Genomic DNA, 22,521 nt, shown 5'->3' with positions numbered 1-22,521 from the left:
TTCAAGATTGCTTTGACTATTCAGTATCTTTTGTGGTTCCATACAAAATTTAGGATTGTTTTCTATTTCTGTGAGAAACACTATTGGAAATTTGATATGGACACGTTCAATTTGCATATTGCTTTGGGTAGTATGGATAATTTAACAACATTAATTCTTCCAATCCATGAACATGAAATATCTATTTATTTGCACCTTATTCAATTTCTTTCATCAGTATCTCATAATTTTCAGCTATGTTACTTGAACATTTGTAGATATTTTTAATTTTATTTTAAAATTTATCTTTTTTTTTGGTGAGAACATTTAAGTTCCATTCTCTTTTTTAGATATTTAATTTCTACATATTAAATATTTTTAGATAGTTAATCAGAATACATTGCATTCTTTAAAGAGTGGTGGGAGTAACAGTTTAAGAATGTAATACAGATCATGTCATTTCCCTGCTTAGACTCTCTCAGTGGCTTTCTGTCATACTTTGAATAAAATAAGAACTCCTTACCCTGGCATCTGAGTCTTCCATCAGTACTCTTCAACCTTGGCTGCCTAGTAGCACCACTCAAGGAGCTCTGATAAATTTCCAATGTCCGTGCTCCACCACCAGACAGTCTGAAGTAATTCGTCTGAGGTGGGACACCGACTTTCGTGTTTTTTAAAAAACTACTCAGTAATTCTAACAGGCAGCCAGGGATGGGAACTACTGCCCTACGTGATCCAACCCATGCCTGTCTCTCCAGCCTTCTTTCTCCCTGATGAACCATCTGCTGATTATGTTTCAGCCTCACTGGTTACTGCTGTCCCTTAAATCTGTCTAGCTTTTTTCTGTTTCAGGTCTTTCACACAGATTGTTTTGGCGTGGAATACTCTTTCCCTGATCTTCACATGGCCTCTTGTCATTCAAATCACAATTTGAATATATTTAGAGAAAATATCCTTGACCCAGCAAGTCATGTGCTATCACATTATCCTGTATTTTTTTGTATAGCACTGATCACTGCGTCACATTTTTCTCATTTGTGTTTCCTCTCTACCTTCCTTCCTTCTTGTCCTCTGCCTGCTTTTCTTTTTCTATTTTTGTTCTCTTCCCAGTGGAATATAAGATCCATGTTTATTTTTTTCACTGCTCTGTCCTTAGCACCTGGAACAGTGACTCACATGTAGTAGTCTCTCAGTATATGAAGGAGTGATAAACTTTGAAAAATTTATATTATTTTTAAAGGGACCAGCTCAGATCTGACCTTTGTCAACTTTTATTTTTACCAATTCCTACTTGTTTTAATATTACCTTTTCTTTAAATTTTAAGACAAGAATTCCTGCTGTCATACAGCATTGTTATATCACTTCTACTAGTGTCCTGAACTGTTAACTTAGAATTGTTAGATTTTAAATTTTAACACATTTGTATTTTGTTTTTTCAGTTGATTCAGATTCAGCTGCCATTTATCAAATACTTGCTAGGTGCCAGTCATTATCTAACTTAATGCTAAAGATATTTTACTCACTTTACCTATTTATCATATTATAAGGAAGTGGCAGAATTGGAATTGAAACCCAGCTTTCCTCATACTGGCCCCGTCCTTTCGACTGTGCTACTTTCCATGTTGACTGACTAGAAAGGGTTTGAATGTTGTTGAGTGAGGCCAAACGCCACATCTGTTCCAGGTGTCTTTACTGAATATGGAACAGGTTATTAGTACTTACAACAACTTTGATTTTAGATCTTATTTACTTCCTTTTAAAAACATTTTATTATAAGGTAGATATTATTACAGGTATTTAAACTGGAATTGATTGCTACTTTTCCACCTGTTCTAACAGTCAGGTATTTGTGATAAAATGTGGCATAGTTTGTAGTACCATTTGAATAAAATGTAATTCTTTAGTTTGTGTATACTGGGTTTTTACCTATAACATATCTGCTTTTTGCCTTTCTTTTTGAAACTGTCCTTACTCTTTTAGCTGTCTTTAAACATTTCTTCACACACTTTAATAAGTTGGTTTACCTTAAAATATCATCCTTAAGTTGTGTTTGTTGTGAACAATAGAATCCATCCTGGCTGTCTAAAACGGAAGGATTTATTTCAGGGTATTAGGTAGCTAACAGAATTTCTGGGAGAAACAGGGAACAGTATTTAGATTTTACTGTTAGGAATGACAGAGCCAGTAGAACTTCAGCCATAGCTGGTCTATAAGAGCAGGACTCCTTGTGCTGGCTAACACTTCACTCTCATTGCTCACTGCCAGTTTTTTCAGTTCCCAGTTTAGTGGATGTGAGACTGCTTAGTAGAACCTGGGTCATGTACAGAGCTCAAACTGCAAAGGCATCTAAGAAATTTCTAGTTTCCTAGCCTCTGGAGTATAGGAGGGATAAGAGAAGGGTTTATGATTGGGTATCTTCATTGACTATATATCACATTATTTCACCTACATTGACCTTGATATTTTATTTTGTGACTTCATTAAAATGGCCTTTAGTTGGGTTAGTTGTTAGTGAGACAGTGGGTTTGACCTCTACTTAGCTTTATTTTTTTGACTTTTTCTTTTTTTGTTGAATTTATTGAAGTGATATTGGTTAAGAAAATTATATAGGCTTTGGGGGGATACCGTTCTATAATACATCATCTGTATATTGTATTGTTTGTTCACCACCCCAAGCCAGGTCTCCTTCCATCACCATTTATCCCCCCTTTACCCTCTCCTACCTCACCACACTACCTTTCCCTCTGGTAATCACTGTACTGTTGTTTGTGTCCATCGGTCTTTTTTTTCTTCTTTGCTTAATCCCTTCACCCTTCTCACCCAGCCCTCAATGCCCTCCTCTCTGACAGCTGTCAGTCTGTTCTCTGTATCCATGAGTCTGTCTCCACTTTGTTAGTTTACTTTGTTCATTAGATTCCACATATAAGTGGAATCATGTGGTACTTGTCTTTCTCTGACTGGCTTACTTCACTTAGCATAATACTCAACAGGTCCATGCATGTTGTTGCAAAAGGTAAGATTTACTTCTTTTTGGCAATGGAGTAGTATTCCATTATGTAAATATGTCACAGCTGTTTTATCCATTCATCAACTAATGAATACTTGGGCTGGTTTCAAATCTTGGCTACTGTAAATAGTGCTGCAATGAATGTAGGGGTGGATATATTCTTTCAAATTAGTATTTTGGGTTTCTTTGGGTAAATTCCCAGAAGTGGAATTGCCAGGTCATAAGGCAATTCCATTTTCAATATTTTGAGGTAACTCTATATTGCTTTCCACAGTGGCTGCACCAATCTGCATTCCCACCAACAGTGCAAGAGGGTTCCCTTTTCTCCATATCCTTGCCAACACTTGTTGTTTGTTGATTTATTGATGATAGCCATTCTGACAAGTGTAAAGTGATATCTCATTGTGGTTTTAATTTGCATTTCTCTGATGATTAGGGACCTTGAGCATCTTTTCATATGTCTATTGGCCATCCTTATATCCTTTTTATGGAAGTGTCTATTTAGGTCCTTTGTCAATTTTTCAAATTGGATTGTTTTGGATTTTTTTGGTGTTGAGTTTCATAAGTTCTTTATAAATTTTGGATATTAACCCCTTATCAATTGTATCATTGGCGAATATGTTCTCCCATTCAGTGAATTTTCATTTTGTTAATGGTTTCCTTTGCTGTGCAAAAACTTTTTAGTTTGATGCAAACCCATTTGTTTATTTTTTCTTTTGTTTCCCTTGCACAAAGAGATATATCAGAAAAAATACTGCTACAAGAAATATCAGAGATTTTACTGCCTATGTTTTCTTCTAGGATTTTTCTAGTTTTGTGCCTAACATTTAAATTTTAATCCATTTTGAATTTATTCTTGTGTGTGGTGTAAGAAGGTGGTCTACTTGCATTTTTTTTGCATGCATCTGTCCAATTTTCCCAGAACCATTTATGGAATAGACTGTCTTTACCCATACTGTCTTCCTGCCTCCTTTGTCAAATATTAGTTGACGATAAAGATGTGGGTTTATTTCTGGGCTCTCTGTTCTGTTCCATTGGTATATATGTCTGTTTTTTTGCCAGTTCCATGCTATTTTGATTACTGTAGTGCATAGTGTAGTTTGATATCAGGCAGGGTGATTCCTCCAATTTTGGTGTATAATCTTTCTCTAGATTGCTGTGGCTTGCCTGGCTGACCTGGCTCAGTGGTTGAGCATCGACCTATGATCCAGAAAATTGAGGTTTGATTCCCAGCCAGGGCACATGCCCGGGTTGCGGACTCCACCCCGATGTGGGACATGTGGGAGGGCCAGTCAATGGCTCTCTCATTATTGATGTTTCTATCTCTCTCTGCCTCTTTCTTCCTCTCTCTAAATCAGTAAAGACATTTAAAAAAATTGCTGTGGCTATTGGAGGCCTTTTGTGATTCCACATAAATTTTTGGGATATTTGTTCTAGTTCTGTGAAATATGCCAGTGGTATCTTAATAGGAATTTCGTTGAATCTATAGATTGCTTTGGGTAGTATGGACATTTTAATGATGTTAATTCTTCCTATCCATGAACATGGTATATGCTTCCACTTATTTGTATCTTCTTCAATTTCTTTTTCAGTGTCTTATAATTTTTCGAGTACAGGTCTTTTACATCCTTGGTTAAATATATTCCTAGGTGTTTTATTCTTTTTGAAGCAATTGTGAATGGGATTGTTTTTTCAGTTTCCCTTTGTGGTAGTTCATTATAGGAGTATAAAAGTACAACTGATTTCTGGGTATTTATTTTGTATCCTACTACTTTGCTAAATACATTGATTAGGTCTAGGGTTTTTTTGGAATCTTTAGAGTTCTCTATATACAGTATCATGTCATCTGCGAATATTGACAGTTTTACTTCTTCTTTTCCAATATGTATGCTTTTTATTTCTTCTTCTTGTCTGATTGCTGTGGCTAGGACTTCCAGTACTATGTTGAATAAGAGTGGTGAAAGCAGACATCCTGTCTTGTTCCCAATATTAAGGGAAACACTTTTTGTTTTTGTGCATTGAATATGATGTTGGTTGTGGGTTAGTCATATGTAGCCTTTATTATGTTGAGGTATGTTCCCCCTATTCCCACTTTGCTGAGAGTTTTTATCATAAATGGGTGCTGGATTATATAAAATGTTTATTTTTGCATCTATTGATATGATCATGTGATTTTTATCCTTCACTTTGTTTATGTGGTGTATCAGTTTTAATGTTTTTAAAATATTGTAACAACCTTGCATACCTGGAAAAGTCCCACTTGGTTATGGTGTATGATCTTTTTAATGTAATGCTGGATCTGGTTTGCTAATATTTTGTTGAGAATCAGGGAAATTGGCTGATAATTTTCTTTCTTTGTAGTGTCTCTGTCTGATTTTGGAATGAGGATAATGCTCACCTCGTAAAATGAGCTTGGGAGTCTTGCCTTCTCTTGAATTTTTTGGAGTAGTTTGAGGAGGATAGGTGTTAGTTCTTCTTTGAATGTTTGATAAAATTCTCCTGAGAAGCCATCCAGTCCAGGACTTTATTGGGAGATTTTTGATAACTGCTTTGATTTTATTAGTTGTAATTGGTCTATTCAGTTTTTCTAATTTTTCCAAATTCAGTTTTGGAAGATTGTATGTTTCTAGGAATTTTTCCATTTCCTGCTGATTGTTCAGTTTGTTGGCATAGAGTTGTTCATTTTATTGTCTTACAATACTGTGTATTACTGTGGAACCAATTGTTACTTCTTCTCTTTCATTTCTGATTTTGTTTATTTAGGTCCTCTCTTTTTTTCTTTTTTGACAAGACTCATTAAATGTTTGTCAATCCTGTTTATCTTCTCAAAGAACCAGCTCTTGGTTTCATTTATCTTTTGTATTTTTTTTTTTTTTTAAGACTGTTTATTGCTGCTCTGATCTTTATTATCTTCTTTCTTCTGTTCACTTTGGGCTTTGTTAGTTGTTCTTTTTCCAGATCCTTTAAGTGTAAAGTTAGATTATTTGTGATTTTTATTGTGTCTTAAGGTAGGCCTGTAATGCTATGAATTTCTCTCTTAGGACTGATTTTGCTGTGCCCCATAGATTTTGGGTTGTTGTGTTCTCATTTTCATTTGTTTTCAGGTCTCTTTTGATTTTTGCCTTGATCTCATTGTTAACCCACTCATTATTTGGCAGCATGTTATTTAGCTTCCATGTCTTTGTGTGTTTTTCAGTTTTCTTCTTGTGATTGAGTTCTAGTTTCATACCATTAGGGTCAGAGAACATGCTTGATATGGTTTCAGTCTTCTTAAATTTACTGAGACTTGTTTTGTGTCCTAACATGTGCTCTATTCTAGAAAATGTTCCATGTACACTTGAAAAGAATGCATATTCTGCTGTTTTGTGGTGAAATGCTCTGAAGATATTAAATATATCTGATCAAGAGTGTCATTTAAGGCCTCTATTTTCTTGTTGATTTTCTGTCTAGAAGATCTGTCCATTGATGTCAATGGGTTGTTAATGTCCCGTGCTATGACTGTATTACTGTTGATCTCTCCCTTTATGTCCGTCAAGATTTGCTTTATATATTTAGGTGCTCCAATGTTGGGTGAATAATGCTTATAAGGGTTATATCCTCTTGTTGGATTGCTTTCTTTATCATTATGTAGTGTTCTTCTTTGATATAACTATTACTACTCCACCTTTTTAAAATTTCCATTTGCATGGAATATCTTTTTGTATTCCTTCACTTTCTGTGTCTATCTTTTGTTCCTAGGTGGGTCTTTTGTAGACAGCATATCCATTTCTTATCCTTTCAGATATGGTATGTCTTTTCATTGGGGCATTTAATTTGTTTACATTTTAAGTTATTATTGATAGATATTTATTGTCATTTTATTCTTTATTCGTCTGTTATTCTCTCTCTGTATTTTTTTCTTCTTCTTAAAGAAGGCCTTTTAACACTTCTTGTAATCCTGGTTTGGTCGTAATGAACTCCTTTAGCTTTTTTTGGGGGGAGGTGGATCTGGGAAGCCCTTCCTTTCTTCCTCCCTCCCTCCCTTCCTTCCGTTAATCCTCACACAAGGATATTCTTTCCATTGTTTTTCAGAGAGAGAGGAATGGAGGGAGGGAAGGAGGATAGAGAGAGAGATAGAGGGAGAGGGACACTGAAGTGAGACACATCAACTGGTTGCCTCCCACATGCACCCTGACTGGGGGCATATAGCGAACCCACAACCCAGCTACCTGCCCCTGACTGGTAATCAGAACCTGGGACTATTTGGTGTCCAACACTCTTACAACTGAGTCGCCCCAGCCCGGCTCTTATTTTAAATGGTAGCCTTGCTGGGTATAGTAGTTGTGCTTCTCATTACTTTGAATATCTCTTGCCAGTCCCTCTGGTCTGAAATGTTTCTATTGAGAATTCATTAACAGTGCTATAGGAGCTCCCTTGTAGGTAACTTTCTTTTTCTTGCTGCTTTAAGATTCTCTCTTTGTCTTTTCCTTTGCTATTTTAATTACGATGTGTCTTGGTGTGGGCCATTTTGGGTTCATTTTGTTTGGTACTCTGTGTGCTTTCTGGACTTGTGTGTCATTTCCCTTCACTAGGTTAGGGAAGTTTTCACTCATTTTTTCTTTAAATAAATTTTCAATCCCTTGTTCACTCTCCTTCTGCTATGTGTCTGATGGAGATATTTTTATGCTTCATGTTGTCCCAAAAGTCCCTTAAACTCTTCTCATTGAAAAAAACACGTTGTTGTGGTTGCTTCGCTTGGATTTGTTCTGCTACCTTATCTTCCAAATCGCTCATTTGATTCTCTGCTTCATCCAACTTACTGTTTATCAGTATTTTTTATTTCAGATATTTTATTTTTTATTTCTGACTGGTTCTATTTTATGGTTTGTATTTTCTTTTTCATGTTGTTGTAGTTCTCACTAAATGCCTTGAGCATCCTTATAACCATTCCTTGAACTCTATATCTGGTAAATTGCTTGCCTCTGTTTAATTTAACTCTTCTTCTGGAGATTTCTCCTGTTCTTTCATTTGTGGCATGTTTCTTTGTTTCCCAGTTTTCGCTGCCTGTTTGTGGTTTTTTTTTTCTATGTATTAGGTAGATCTGCTATGACTCCAAGACATGATAAGTTCGCCTTTTGTAGTAGGTGTCCTGTGGGACCCTGTGGCACAGTCTCCTTTATCACTTGCACTGGATGCTCTGGAATGTCCCTTGTGTTGGTTATGTGGGCCCTCCTGTTTTTATTGAGTCGCTTTTGGCCTATTCATGTATGGTGTTGACCCTCAGGCTGGCTGACTTTGAGGATCAACCCTGATCATAGTGTTCAAGCTGCTGTGCAGGTCCTGGTCACATGAAGCAGAATTTGCCTCAGCAGGGTCTGTGCCTCCCAAGATCTCCCTTGGATATGCCACTTGTGAAGCTAATTAGATTCTGCTCTGATGATGTCTAAAGCTGGCCACTGGGTGTGTTGGTTCTGCAGCTTCTTGGGAGGGACTCTGGTGCAGCCAATGTCAGACGCTGCCTGTAACTGGCCCTGGGCAACCTGTTTGGAGCTACAAAATGATCCACAGTTTGTGGCTGCCTCTGCTGGACCTGAGTGTGCATGGGAAGGATCAAGCTGCACACCAAGTTTGGCTTTTACCAGCACTGGGCTCTCAGCCAGGTCAGCAAAAGTCCAAAGAAACCCCAAGATTTGCCTCTGCCTGCTTCTGCCAGCTGGCTGCCTGTTTAGATGCAGTCACTGAAAGAACCTCTAGCAATACTTAAGTTGTATGCAATAAATTCCCAGTGAGTCACCAGGTAAGGGTGAGAGGTGTTCACAAGATCTATACAGGTTTAAACTTGGTGCCAGTCTGGATCTGAGGCCACTCAGCAAGTGTCCCATGGTGTACCAAGTATATTTGCTACTCCCTGGGTTCTTTGTGGTGGGGCTGGGTCTCAAAGAGTTGTCATGGTGAGGCTAGCAGTGTTAATCAGGCCAAAACTAACCAAGATTTTGCCATGTGAAGGGAAGGCTCTATGTGTGTGAGGGAAAAATTTTTCTTATCCTAGAGTCGCACAACTGAGTCTGTCCCTGATTCTTCCAGGAGCCTGATCTCAGCATGGCAGGGTCGCTGGGAGTCATGAGAGTCCCAGTTGCTGGGGAGGAGTTGTTGGTCAAGCTCAGGGGAAGTGGGGGGTATGGCCGCTGAACCAGGGCTACACTGTTCAGGCTGTCCTGGGTGCTGTCTGGACCTTGACAGGGTGGAGCCACCAAGAGTGGAGAGGGTGGGATTTTGGGGAGCCTGTAAAGTGGGGCTAGCAGATCTTTCATGAGGGGGAGTTGCCAGTCAGGTTCACTGGAAAGTGGGGAGAATGGCATCTGCTCTAAAGCCACACAACTCAGTCACTGACACCCCCTAAGAGGCCCAGACCTCTATTTCCTGGCCCAGGCAGCTGACTCCTTAACAGGGCAAAAGCTCTGTAGAGTGGGTTGACAAGGAGTCCAGAGGGTGGGGCTTTTGTATTCCCCCAGATTAATGCCAAATGAGGGGAGTGCTGCACCCAAGAAAGATGGCATCTGTGGTGCAGTAGAGGCACTCAGGACAGTGGGTCCCAGCAGTTGTCTTCTCTGTTTTCTCTCCAGAGCCACAAACCCTAGTCTCTCCTTGCATGACTGTAGTCCATTTTGCCCTCCCTGTACTGAGCCCAGGGTGAGTGACTGAGAACTAGATTTTGTTCATTATCTTTTTAAGAGGATGCCTATGTCTCTAGTCAACTTCCATCTTTCCTTGTTGGACAGGGTCACTGCCAGTTTTTCACAGCCAGATGTTATGTGGGTGCCCACCTCTTCCTGTCTCTGGTGTGCTGGGCTATGGACCTTGCTTGGGATTGAGACCCCGTGCTTCTCAGGAGGAACCTTTGCAGCAGAGATATCTCTCTGGAATCTCAGCCATGGCCTTTGGGAGCAGGGCCAGCCCTTTTTGTGTCTCCCACACTTTCTACCAGTGTCAACGTTGGTTCTTCTGTAAATCCTTGGCTATAAGACTTCTTTTCAGCTTGTCTTCAGTTAGTTATTCAGGATGAATGTTCTATAATTTAGTTGCAATTCTGGTTTGGTTCTGGGAAGAGGTGAGTGTAGCTTCCACCTACTCTTCTGCCATCTTGGATCCCCTGTAGTTAACTTTAATCAGAAGAATTTTGTTCGGTGTTCATAGAATAAATCTTTAACTAGGGCAGATATCTTGAAATAGATCACACAAGTTACAATGAGAAAAGCTATAAATGATTCAAAATCAACCTTTTTCCATCAATAGCAGACTTAAAATGATAATAGTACTCTGTAACAACATAATCGTGTACATGAGGGGAGCATTTATTATACAAATGACAGGTTAAAAATAGTTCTCTAAAGGAAGAACTAGAGGGAGAAGCATAGAAGTATTTACTAATAATTTTACAGTAGATGTAAAAACAAGAGGCCTTTTTGCCTGAGATCAAGCATAAATGACACTGAAGACTGTTGGCAGCATGCCTTGCATTCTGTTCACAGAGCATGCTTAAACTGTAAATAACGGCTTCATTTCTATTCCGGGACCTAAAAATTATTAACATTCTGTGTTTATGCAATATTTATATAGTATTCTGCCAATAATAGTATAGACATAATTAATCCCTTATTGCAAAGTTGAAGGATTACATCAGCTAATCTTGGTGTATTCTTTTATTCACTTAAATTCCAGATTTTCTTAGTATTTACATTACTGGTAAGATATTTTTTGGTAGCAAAACTTATTTGAGGTAAACTTGGAAAGCCTACAGAATTCCAGCTAGATTCTTGTGGGGGAAAAAATCATTAACAATACTTATTTACCCCCCCATCAAAAAAATAGTAATGCTTATATTTTTAATTCAGAAATAAGAAAATGAAGAATCATATCTACCTAGAGTCACAATTACTGTTAACTAAAGCATTTTTTTTTTTATTGTTCAAAATATTTCAGATGTCCCCTTTTCTCCCCATTGACCCCTTCCACCCCGCACCCACCCTCCTCCCTAGTCCCTCACCACACCATTGTCTGTGTCCTTGGGTTATGCATGTATGCATAACTAAAGCATTTTTTAAAGCATTTTTATTTTACTCTTTTGGATATATACTTAAAGGTATTTTAACAGGAATGGTAGCTAGCTGCATTTGGGGGCATTTCGGGCAGAAGTCACTACTTTCCAACTCTTCTCAAAGAATTTGATTGAGAAACAGCAGTTGTGAAGAGTATCCTGAGAAGTGTGCAGTTGGTATATTAACTCTATAATATATCCATGATTGATTAATCCAGACCAGCTCTTTCTTTGTAGAATTTCTTTTATTGAAATTTGTTGCTGTACTTGCCATAGTAATATTCTTGAGGACTGCCTGGCTCCTCTGCTTGTTAGCTGTGTGTCCTTGTTTGGGTAAACCATTTAACCTCTTTGTAGCTCAGTTTTCTCATCTACAAAATGAAGACAGTAATTGTATCTATCTCTTAGGGTTATACATGGATTACATGAGTTAATTTATGTAAAGTATTTGGCACCTAGTAAGCTCCCCATAAGTATTAGCTGCTATTATTATTGTTATTTCTATTAACTCATTAACACTTTTCTTTATATGATGCTCTGACCCATGTGGCAAATTTTTCTCAATTTCATTATCAAGAATTATAGTGCTGCTGCTCTTTTGGTGTCAATGTGACACCAAGTCATTATGATTCATGTAACCTTTTTTTTGTCACTCTTTTTTTGTGTTCAATATTAGAAAGATTAGATGTGCTTTTTAGGTTCTTCTTATAATGTATTCTGTGTGTCATCTTTACCTTCCTTGGTTTTATCTTCCCTTTTTTAGTTTTCTTTATCTACTTGTTTTAAATTTTATAATATTATACATATTTATTAATAATAAAATTTATTCATACTTTTTTACAAGCCAACTTAATTACTTTTTAAAACTTTTCTGGGTTCATATTTGTGGTAGAAATGTGTATTTTTTACACATTTGAGGTGATACGCTGTATACACTTTGATATCCTACTTTTGGTATAATCATTTAAATTTTCTATAAGAAAAATTATATATTCATTAGAATGTAAAATTTTACTTATAAATATTCATATTTAAAGAGAAAGGTAGCTCAAATTTCTTTATACAGTAAAATTTTACTAAAATACTTTCAGTTGTCTTTCAGAATATATCTCGGAAGACTAATTCTAATCCAATTATAGCCACTAAACATACAAATGCTTTTTGCACTTATTTTATGAAACTAATGACTTATATCCAGGTTTCTAAGAGAATCTCAGAAGAAATTAGTGTTTATCATTCTAAACACTAGATACTAAAAGCCTTAAGATATATAATTGTTTTAGGGTTCAAATCTGTATTCTCTAACACATTTCATTCAGTTATGTTTCTTCTTATTTTAATGGGGTGTTTCTGTTTTCAGAAGGATTTCTTCATTGCAAATCAAAAAACTCAAAATGACATAGAATCTTAAGAGATTATATATGGGTATTTTCCAGGGATCTAAATGAAGATGAGGTGTTGAAGGTTAGACAATGGTAGCTCTAAAGGAATTAGATTTCATGTCCTGTTATGTTAAAATTTTTAAGGAAACAGAAAGAGGAAGTGGTTCAGGCTCTATGATATCATTAGCGCTATTTATATTCTCTTAAGTTCAGAGGTATCAGGGATAAGAAAATATATGCAAAAATGGAGATATTTATCTTTCTTAATTTTTATTAGTGTACTTTCAAAATGCTCAGATGGAATAAGCACACTTTCTTTTTCTAATTTTGTCTTTCCACTTTAAGGATGTGTATGTAGGTGGGAAGAATATGGAAATGATATACTTTCAACAATTCCATGATGTAATACATGTTAAAATAAATAAAGGTATCATACCAATTTCATGGTAATCAAACCCAAATATCCTATAGACAGAAACACTTGAAAATGCTGTTACTCTATTTTAAAGATTAGCTTATTATTGAAATTAATTCATATCACTGACCCATTTTAGACTATGCTGAAAAAGTTATGTTAATTAAGTTCGATTAAGTTCAGTTGTTCTGGGAAAGTTTACTTTTACTTTCCTTATACTTTCACACAATTGAAAATAACTTTCACATCACTGAAAATAATTTCTGACTATAACTAATACTGTGAAAACTGGGGCCAATTATCTCTTTAAGGAAAAGCTGGAATTTCATATTTTCTCCCAGTATAGGATCTTAATTATGAAAACCAATCACTTGTCTTAAGGGGAATGCTTTTTTTCTCTTTAGGAGGGTTTTAATTTTAATTCAGAGATATATTAGAAATGGAGAATAGCTCTTTTATTTATTTGTTTAAAAAATATATAATTGATTTTAGAGAGAGGAAGGGAGAGGGAGAGAGAGATAGAAACATCTGTGATGAGAAAGAGTCATTGACCGGCTGCCTCCTGTATGCCCCCTGCTGGGGACTGAGCCCACAACCCGGGCATGTGCCCTGACTGGGAATCGAACCATGCTCTCCTGGATCATAGGTCGATGCTCAACCGCTGAGCCATACCAGCCGGGCGAGAATAGCTCTTTTTTAAAAATGATATTATGCAGAGAGTGTAGGTGATAAAACTGAATTGAGCTAGCCTCCTAAGAAATGCCAAGTATTTTCCATTTTCTATTTATCCCTCTGAAGAGTGTAAAGAGGGAGAATATCTCTGGTCTGTAGTTGTGGTTGGCATTAACAGCATTGAGCTCTGTTATCTGTTATTGCTTGTTGTGTAGCAACAAATTATCATTTTGTTTACTTCATTAAGTATAAGGGAGTCTTAGGTTGGGAAAGAGGAATTCTATGTATTGATTGTCTTTGTCATCATTGTTATTAGTAAATGTTTACTTACTTGAATGGAGCAAGTATTGTAGACATTGTGTGAATTAACAAGATATGAAAGTACATTGGAATCATCACCATGAAGCATTGTTTATTCATGTTGTTCACAGAATGCTGATTCAGGATGTGTTGGTATGAGAGTGAAGAATTTTCTCTGTTGAATTTTTCTTTTTTAAGTTACCAGTTGCTAACCTTAGCTCCTTAGGAGTCGGTACCTCTTATGCCAGAGTCACATTCCTCATCTCCATTCCTGTGCCCAGGCAGAAGACTCAAGAGCTGGGTTTGGGTCAGGATCATCATCTAATTTCAGCTTGAAGCTGAAATTTTCAAAATTAATACTTATCCATTTCCTTAAAAATATGGTATCAATGGGATGCCTTCTTCATGTTACTTCCTCTCTGAATACCAAACAGGAATACTTAAAGGAAAAAAGGCCCACTGTTTCTTTTTCCCCCCTCATTTTTTTAAAACTTTCAATTTATGCCATTTTGTTAAGCAATTTGTAAATCCTCATGCAATCTTATAATTCCTATTAAAATGAAAGGGTTTAAATGCATAGGGTGAGATAAAGTTTGACTTTAACTTAATGTCTCTGTGTTTCCCACCTGGGAGGCATATCAGATATCACCTATGTAATGTTTAATAAAAAACAAGTGGTAAGCCCTACTTTGGACCTGTGGAATCTAAATCTTCAGGCTAATGAGGCCTAAGCTTATATATTTTTCAGAAGTTCCTCCAGCTCTTTCTGATATGTATCTTTGATTTAGAACCACTGTGCTAAAGTATGTTTTCTGTTTGTTTTATTCTCTAGGACAGTATGTGATGTAATTCTGTGGTGAATATTTTTCTGGAATAAGTAGTATCAAGAGGTTTTTTAAAACTTAACCATCTTTATGTTTACTCTAAAAAGATTTTATATATGTATACTAGTATATGTGTACATATATATATACACACATACATACTTGATTTTTTCATCAGTTGATTATGAAAATGACCCACAAACATTTATTTTGATTTGTGCTACTTTTCTTGCAGAGTGATCCATTTCCTGGTGTGTAGCACAGCCATGAGTGGGAATGATCTCATTCTCACCATGAACCATCTTAGTAAACACTGATGATGGTGATAAATTTAGTCTTGGCTGTTGTAACTGTCTTGTCAGCTTAGAATGACATGCTCATATAGTTTGCATAGAATTTAAAACTCATAATTGAGAAATTAAATAAAATTAATGAGTTAAGCCAAATTTTGATAATGTGCCAAAGCCAGCCCTTTGGGGCTATGGGGACTTACTGAGTTTGAATGTTATTGTTTCTTAAGTGTCTTTATGGTTTAATATAAGCCTATTCGTACTTCCTGAGTCAGTATTTTTATGATAGTGAGAACATTGGTTTTGGTACATATATGTTTCCATTGTGAATATAAGCAAATTCATTAGTTTTCTATCTGCTTAAAACTTGAAGTGGGTATCACAGAATTTACAAAAGGTGAATTTTGCATTAAAATTGCTTTCTGTTTGATATAAGTGGCACTAAAATTATCTGAAGCTGATAACAGAAAAACTATTATCTTCAACATTAACACATTTAAGAAAAAATTGTTCATATTATATGGCACCAGATTTTTTTAATAGCACATAGACTTTTATATGCCACTACTATTAATAGTTTGCTTAAATCTGTTACACTGTTTTTGTGCTAGCACATTATGTGAGTTAAAAAATTGCTTATAAGTGTCATATTATTGTTTGTCAACTCCCTGTATCTTAGCTGATGACTGTTCTCTGCAGATTCCTTCATTTTCAAGCCCCTTTAAATATAATGAGTCACTTTGATGGTCCCTAGCATGACATTTCAGGAGAACTCGTCAACTGCAAGAAAAGGCATATTATTGACGAACATCTCTACCAGTTGAGTTTGTATGGCCTCTGATTCTTAGAAAGGAATCCATACATGTTCATCCCTTTGGGAACAAAGCTGATTGAGTTAATTCCATTGAAATCATGTGGAAACTACTGCTGTTATCTGTGTAGATATCAAATGAACATTTTAAAAGGGGAGAAATGCGAAATTAAAAGGAAAAAAACCACCCCTCACCCTTACTGTGTTATGTGGATAAGTAAGGAAGAAACCCTCAAATGGCCAAGAAAAGCTCTGAATATCTTTTTCTTTGATGTGTTGGAGATCAATTCCCAGTTGTTGTATGTAATGTTCAAAGAGTGTAACTATAAAGCTAAATAAGCAGCCATCCATGTCTTAAAAATTAATTCCACATTTTTTTTGGTGGGTGGTGTGTTTGGTTTTAGGATATGACAGCACGTGATCTGCTGCAGCAGAGGTACACTCTTCCCAATGGAGACACTGCCTGGCGCTCCTCGCCCCTTGTCAATGCTGCTCTGGAGGGAAAGCTGGTCCTCTTGGATGGCATTCATCGGGTCAACGCAGGCACACTTGCTGTGTTGCAAAGGTTTGCATGTGTCGCACATGCCAAGTAAACAATAGACATGGAACTCTTATCTTTTTTAAAATGTAGATCCTTAAAAACATATTATTCTCTATCCAAGTAGAACAGCAGATTTTTAAAAATGTGTGTTTTAAGAAAACTTTTGGTAGTGATTTTGAAAGATTTTATATTTGCTTATTAATAGATGCAGCATGTCACACAGCTCAAGTTTCTACAGTTGGAGTGAGCTCCACTGTTTTCAAACTCCCTATGAATCATAGATTTACATTACTGGTTGATCTCGTTGGAATTTTTTTTTGAGAGAAAATGTAGTTCCTCCTATAAAATGTGTAATAGCTGTTTTATTATGTTTTTAAGCTGAAGAGCTCACTTTGTGTTCACAAAGTCGAACATTTGTTGTTCTCATATTGCAGTTTTAGGTGGGGAAAATATCCACACATTCCTAATTAACTGGTCTTGAATTTAATGTTAAGAAAAAATTTCATGTGTGACATTCATGGAAAATATTCCCAACCTGTGTCAGTAATGATACTAATTTTTTCTAGTTGTTCCAGCTTGATTCTATCACTTTTAGACATTTGGTTTTTAACTTTGACTTATCAGGAAAGTTCAAATAAGTGGAATAATTCCCCAACTAACTATTCAAAGTTTTTTTCCATTAAAAACTTGTAGTTACTGAGTGGAATTAAAGATTCCAAAAACATTGTGTTAATCCTGATTAGATTTGAGAGCATTTAAAATTACTTTCAGTGATTTACCATAAACAATCAATAGATTTATAATTTTTTCTCTTCTAAACAGACAAATGCAGACACAAACAAAATAACACTCCCCCTTTTATTAGCTATCTCTTGCCCATTAGGCCAAGTAGTAACAATAACAGCAGCTACCATTAATTGAGCACTTACTCTGTGCTGGGCATTATGCTAAGCCCGTATATCTCAGGTTTTCAACTTTGGAATCACCTTGTGGGCATGAAGCTTAAAAATTACTGATGCCTGAGCTCTAGCCAACTTGAAATTTCAAAAGCAGATTCTAATGTGGAGCCAAGGTTGAGAACAACTGTATTAAGCACATGCCTTTCATCAACTGTTTAATTTTCACAGCACTACTATGAGGCTGATATTATAGCCCTAATTTTATAAAAGTTTAAAGAAATGGAGTAGTTCTACCCTCCGTATTCATTCTTCTAATAATGTACAGGGCTAGTTTTGAACCCAGGTCCAACTGACTCCATTGCCCATGCTCCTTACCTCTGCATTATGCAGTCTCCCTTCCCCTCAGTTCTTATCAAGTAGACCTTGTGTGGGGCAACTGTAGTGTGGGCATCAGGAGACTCCATGGTTGGTGTAAGATCTAGAACAGAACTTTTCTGTTCTGGAAGACAATGCTATTGTGCTGTGGATAGTTAGGTCAACATCATAGTGGATATATGAAATAGCACTAGTTATTTGTTTATAAAGATTTTTGATATTTTAAATCCTGTAATTCCAAAGATAGAAATATTTTGATAATACAACTATTAGTTAAAAAGTTACATTGGACCCAAGGGAGCATGTGCCAGCTGCCTTGTACATTAATATGCACCTCATGGTTATCCTGAGTCACTCATTTAGCTGTTTCTTTTCATGCCCTCCTCCTTCCCCTTTCCAGCTCCTCCCTGTTCTCCTCCTCCCTGTCCACATCTAGTATCCATGACTACTGCCCTTCAGTACAGAAACCAATATTTTTGCCAACTATAATAGCATTAGCCAACTTGAAATTTTGAAAGGTGCACCTAAAATTGTTAGACTCAATTGTCAGTAATAATGGACATTATTAAAAGGTTAACTGACTGATTCTACTTCTAATAACTTCACTGTTCAAAACTGATTATTTTGTTTTCTAACTTTCCTTTATCTCATTAGGTTGATCCATGATCGAGAGCTAAGCCTCTATGATGGCTCCAGGCTGCTGAGAGAAGACAGGTATATGCGTTTAAAAGAGGAGCTGCAAATATCTGATGAGCAGCTGCAGAAGAGGTAATTTTGGATACACTACACGTACTGTCAAGGCACACTTAGTGTGTCTTCTTTTTTTTATTCTTTTAAACTTAAGGTCAAGCCAAGATAACTTTGAACAGCTTAATAATTTGGTGTCCTGGGCATGCTCATAGTTATGACACCAAAGGGTTTGCTGTCATAAAACTTGAGGTTACTACCCAAGATGAATTCTGCACTCTCAGACTACTTTCACATAAGTGTTTCAACATTTTATAAGGACATGAATTTTAAGAAGGTAGTTCTTTTTCTGTTGCCCTAGCCAATTAAGTTTTTGCCCTATACCTTGTCTCTTTCAACAAATAAACAAAAAAGTTTCATCGTTAACTCATCCTATTCCTAAGAAGTCATCAGTTATTACTGGAGTATGCCGCCTGATGCAGGATTATCCTTTGTGGCTTCTTTAAACATTTTCCAGAGACATAACCACCAAATGCAATGTATAAGACTTGATGGGATCCTGGATCAGGACATAAAATGAAAACAGCTATACAAGACATGGTGGGGACAATTGGGAAAGTTTAAATATGGACCATATAAATTACATGACATTAAATGAATATTAATTTTCTTAAGTAGCATAGTAGTATTGTGGTTTTGAAGGATACTGTTCGTATTTTTAGGAGCCACATGCTGAGATATTTAAGGGATAAAGTAGAAAGATATCTACAACTTACTTCCAAATGTTTCAGGTAAAGAAAGACATACAAACACATACATACCACACGAAGAGAGAGAGATCAAGAGAGCGAGAACATAAATGTAAAATTTTAACAATTGGTGAAATCTTGGTGAAGGGTACATGGGTGTTCATATTCTATTCTTTCAAATTTTTGGTGGGCTTGAAAAATTTCAAAATAAAAAGACTGAAGGAAAATATTTCTTTCTGCTGTATACTATACTTTTCCTTAGAGGAGGTTTGGCAAATATAAGTTATTTTCTGTCTCATTACATTTTAAGGGCTATTATGACATAATTAGCGATTGCTGCTTTGGAGAATTCTTAGTCACTTAATTGGATCTTATTTAATTAAAGCTTAACTTCAATCCAAGGGGTTTGCTGTCATTAAAATTCTACAAATGGTAATTGTTTATGTTTTAAGAAGAGTTTTGTTTAAAAATTGCCTTGGAATTTTTTCATAGAGAGGAAATGTTAGATGTACTCTCTCTGTATAAATTATTTTAAAATTCACTTGATGGCACAGCTATTTATGCTTCTGAAGTGCACATCATCTCATTTCTCTAGTGGTTTGATTGAGTGTTAGGGAGGCAAGTATGAAGATCCCATTGATTTCGTACCTTCAGTTTATGACATTCAGCTTTTGCATGTGACTCATTTGTCAGGGAGAATTTTTCATTTTTCAGGGAGATCAATCAAAGCAGTTGGGCAGTAACTCTCAGCAAGCCTGCCCATCAGTTTCCCTTTGGACTTCAGGAGCATTGTGTTTGTAGCCAAACATCCAGGAAATGAAAACCCTTTTCTGTGAAAAGTACTCAAGTTCTCCCTAATGGTCACAGGCAGTTTTACAAATGAAAACACTTTCAGGAACAGAGTAGCAACTGAGCATTACATTCAGGGTTTGGCTCAGAGTGGTTAGTTGTACTCCTTAAAAGTGTCACATCTTTGTCACTGTTGATTTTCAACTCTCCTGTGAATATAAACCAGCCCCCGTTCTATCTGCAGAGATCACTTTGAATAGGTGGAGATGGGTCATAGCACTGCTTGGTTTCCTTCATTTACTTTTTATTTTTATTTGAATTTTTCATTATTGTTAAACATTCATGAAACTTGAGCTGTATAGTTTTTCAGGTCTTTTAATTTAAAATATCAGTCCTGTCATCTGTTCTAGGACACTCCCATTTGACACCTCAGTAGCTACCACTTTCAATTCATAGCTGTTTTTTTTGGTATTTACCTCCATATCACTAAACAGGATACTTTAAGTGATGTTCCTTGATTTATTTTTCAGTGTTAGGCACTATCTAGTGACTTCCTACTATGGAAAATTAAGGTTTAGTATTCTTTCATTACACATACATACTTCCTATTCCCTATTTCTCCTAAATAGTCATGTAGCAATTTTGTTTGGAACTTTATTGAGGGTTTGCGTTTTCACAGCGTAAGAACTATACATAGCCGAGTCATTCAGTAAACTGCAATTGTTTATCCTTCCTTGCACACATTTTGTTTTCCTAAAGTTAATACTTCCCTACATATGAAAAGTGGCAGATATATAAGTAACTAATTACAATGCAGCTTTTAAATGTTAGAATAGAGACCTGTATAGTAATGCTGTGGGAACATGGAGGAGGAAGTGACTGACCCTCTTTTCTATGTATTTGTCACTTTTCATCCAAACACTTCCCTGTTGTCTAAATCTCCTCTCAGCACATTGGGGCATCTATCAGTGCATCTCCTGTCAATTTAATTTTTCTCCCTTAGTGTATTCTGACGAGCACTAATTGGGACTTGCTGTTCTTCATACTTGTAGCTTGTATGTCATTCTAGAGCTCTCTCCCCTCCCACTTACCATTTCCTCTGGTTTCTTTTCCTGCAGCTTTCATTAGTTAGATGTCAGAATTACATTCTGACAATTTGTCAGGACTTCATTGACTTCATTCAGAGGCGAGATGTCCAACAACTGATTCTCCTCTCTGTCAGAAATGTATCTACCATTTCAAAGTCTAATTCTTTTTCTTATCAGAATCTGTTTCACCTGGTGATAATGGATTGTTGGTAAATTTATTTACATTTTCTTGGTTAACCTTGGTTAAATTTTTTTGGCCCATTTTTGTCTTTCTGAGAATAAGTATGTACTCTTGTAGAGTTATATTGGGTTAGATTTTTCCTTTAAGCCAATTGACAGTATTTCTTTCAAGGCTGTGTTTATTAGATAGAGAGCTGGCGCTCGGCCGGGCGTGGCTCAGCAGTTGAGTGTCAACCTGGGATCCAGGCAATCGGGGTTCGATTCCTGGTCAGGGCACATGCCCGGGTTGTGAACTCGATCAATGACTCTCTCATCATTGATGTTTCTATCTCTCTCTCTCCCTCTCCTTTCCTCTCTCTGAAATCAATAAAGATATATCAATAAAGATATATTAAAAAAAAAAAAAAAAGAGAGAGAGCTGTCACCTTAACTAAAAGGACAGCATAAAAAGCAGGAGATTTGTACTCAGTGAGGACATTAATTCATTTCATGTGTTGTTCTTGTAAGTAATATGGCCCATTATATAGCTTGGATTGATTTTATATGCTATTTGTATCTAATATGTTACTCTTGGCATTAGCACTGGAACTGCAAATTAGAAACTCATAACCTAAGTCGTCTATCCTTTTCATTTTTGTACCTAATAGCAAACTGAAGTTTTCCAAATAATTATTTCTGATAGTCTTTAAACAAAGTCAGCTATTAATGTTTGGGGATTTTGAGATAGAGAAAAAGGTCAAAGGTAATGAAGGGAAGGCAAATTTAAGAGTTTCTTTGCCTCTAGACCCAGTTTGGTAAATTTAGACATCTGTTGGGCTTTCAGGTAGGAACAATTTTTATATTTGTGTTTGGCAGGAATCCTTTAGTTACAAGTAACAAAAAAAGTTTAATTGTTGTAAAGGAACTTAATGGTATCTCATATTTTCAAAGGAGGGGCAAGGATGCAGTTGCACCTCAGGAAATAACCGGAACCTAGGACTTTAATCTTGTCAGGACTCTCTGTCTATACTTTATCTCTGTTTCTGATGCCATAACACCTGGCACATAGTAGATTACGTAGTATTTTTGAATGAGTAAGTAAATCTTAACCTAAGTAAGGATAAATGCTAGGAGACTCAAAGGTAATTTTAGTTTTAGATGATCTTCTAAGTTAGCAACATATCATTTATGAACCTTCTAATTAGGAACACTTTGCCTTTTAATGACATGTCTGATACCATAGAGTGTCATAATTCACAGCTAACTACCAAGCCTTTCAGCTTCATAGTGTGAAACACTATATTTGACTCTTTTGCCAAACTTCATTGTATATCATGTGGGTGATATTGTCAGTTTTAATCAATTCTACTCAAAACTCCAGTGGAAATAGTACCTTTAGAGAGTAATATTATCCCTGCTAAGAGAAAGGAGAGATAAAACTCAAACACAGGCCAAGATATTCAGAAAAAACAAAATACA

The 22,521-nt window shown here is 36.2% G+C and overlaps 1 protein-coding gene across 1 annotated transcript in view; it reads left to right on the top strand.

The window, feature by feature from the left end:
• Positions 1-22,521, top strand: part of VWA8 (von Willebrand factor A domain containing 8) — a 333,552-nt gene that overhangs the window by 87,112 nt on the left and 223,919 nt on the right. Inside the window, exons 13-14 of the mRNA XM_087814315.1 lie at positions 16,160-16,320; positions 18,225-18,338. Coding sequence (XP_087670441.1) covers positions 16,160-16,320; positions 18,225-18,338 — 275 coding nt within the window. The remainder of the gene's footprint in view (positions 1-16,159; positions 16,321-18,224; positions 18,339-22,521) is intronic.

The sequence above is a fragment of the Miniopterus natalensis genome, chromosome 2 (genome assembly GCF_054644295.1).
Source record: "Miniopterus natalensis isolate mMinNat1 chromosome 2, mMinNat1.hap1, whole genome shotgun sequence".
NCBI classification, from domain to species: Eukaryota; Metazoa; Chordata; class Mammalia; order Chiroptera; family Miniopteridae; genus Miniopterus; species Miniopterus natalensis.
Note: the sequence above shows the minus strand (reverse complement) of the source record. Positions and strands in the feature narration are given on the sequence as shown.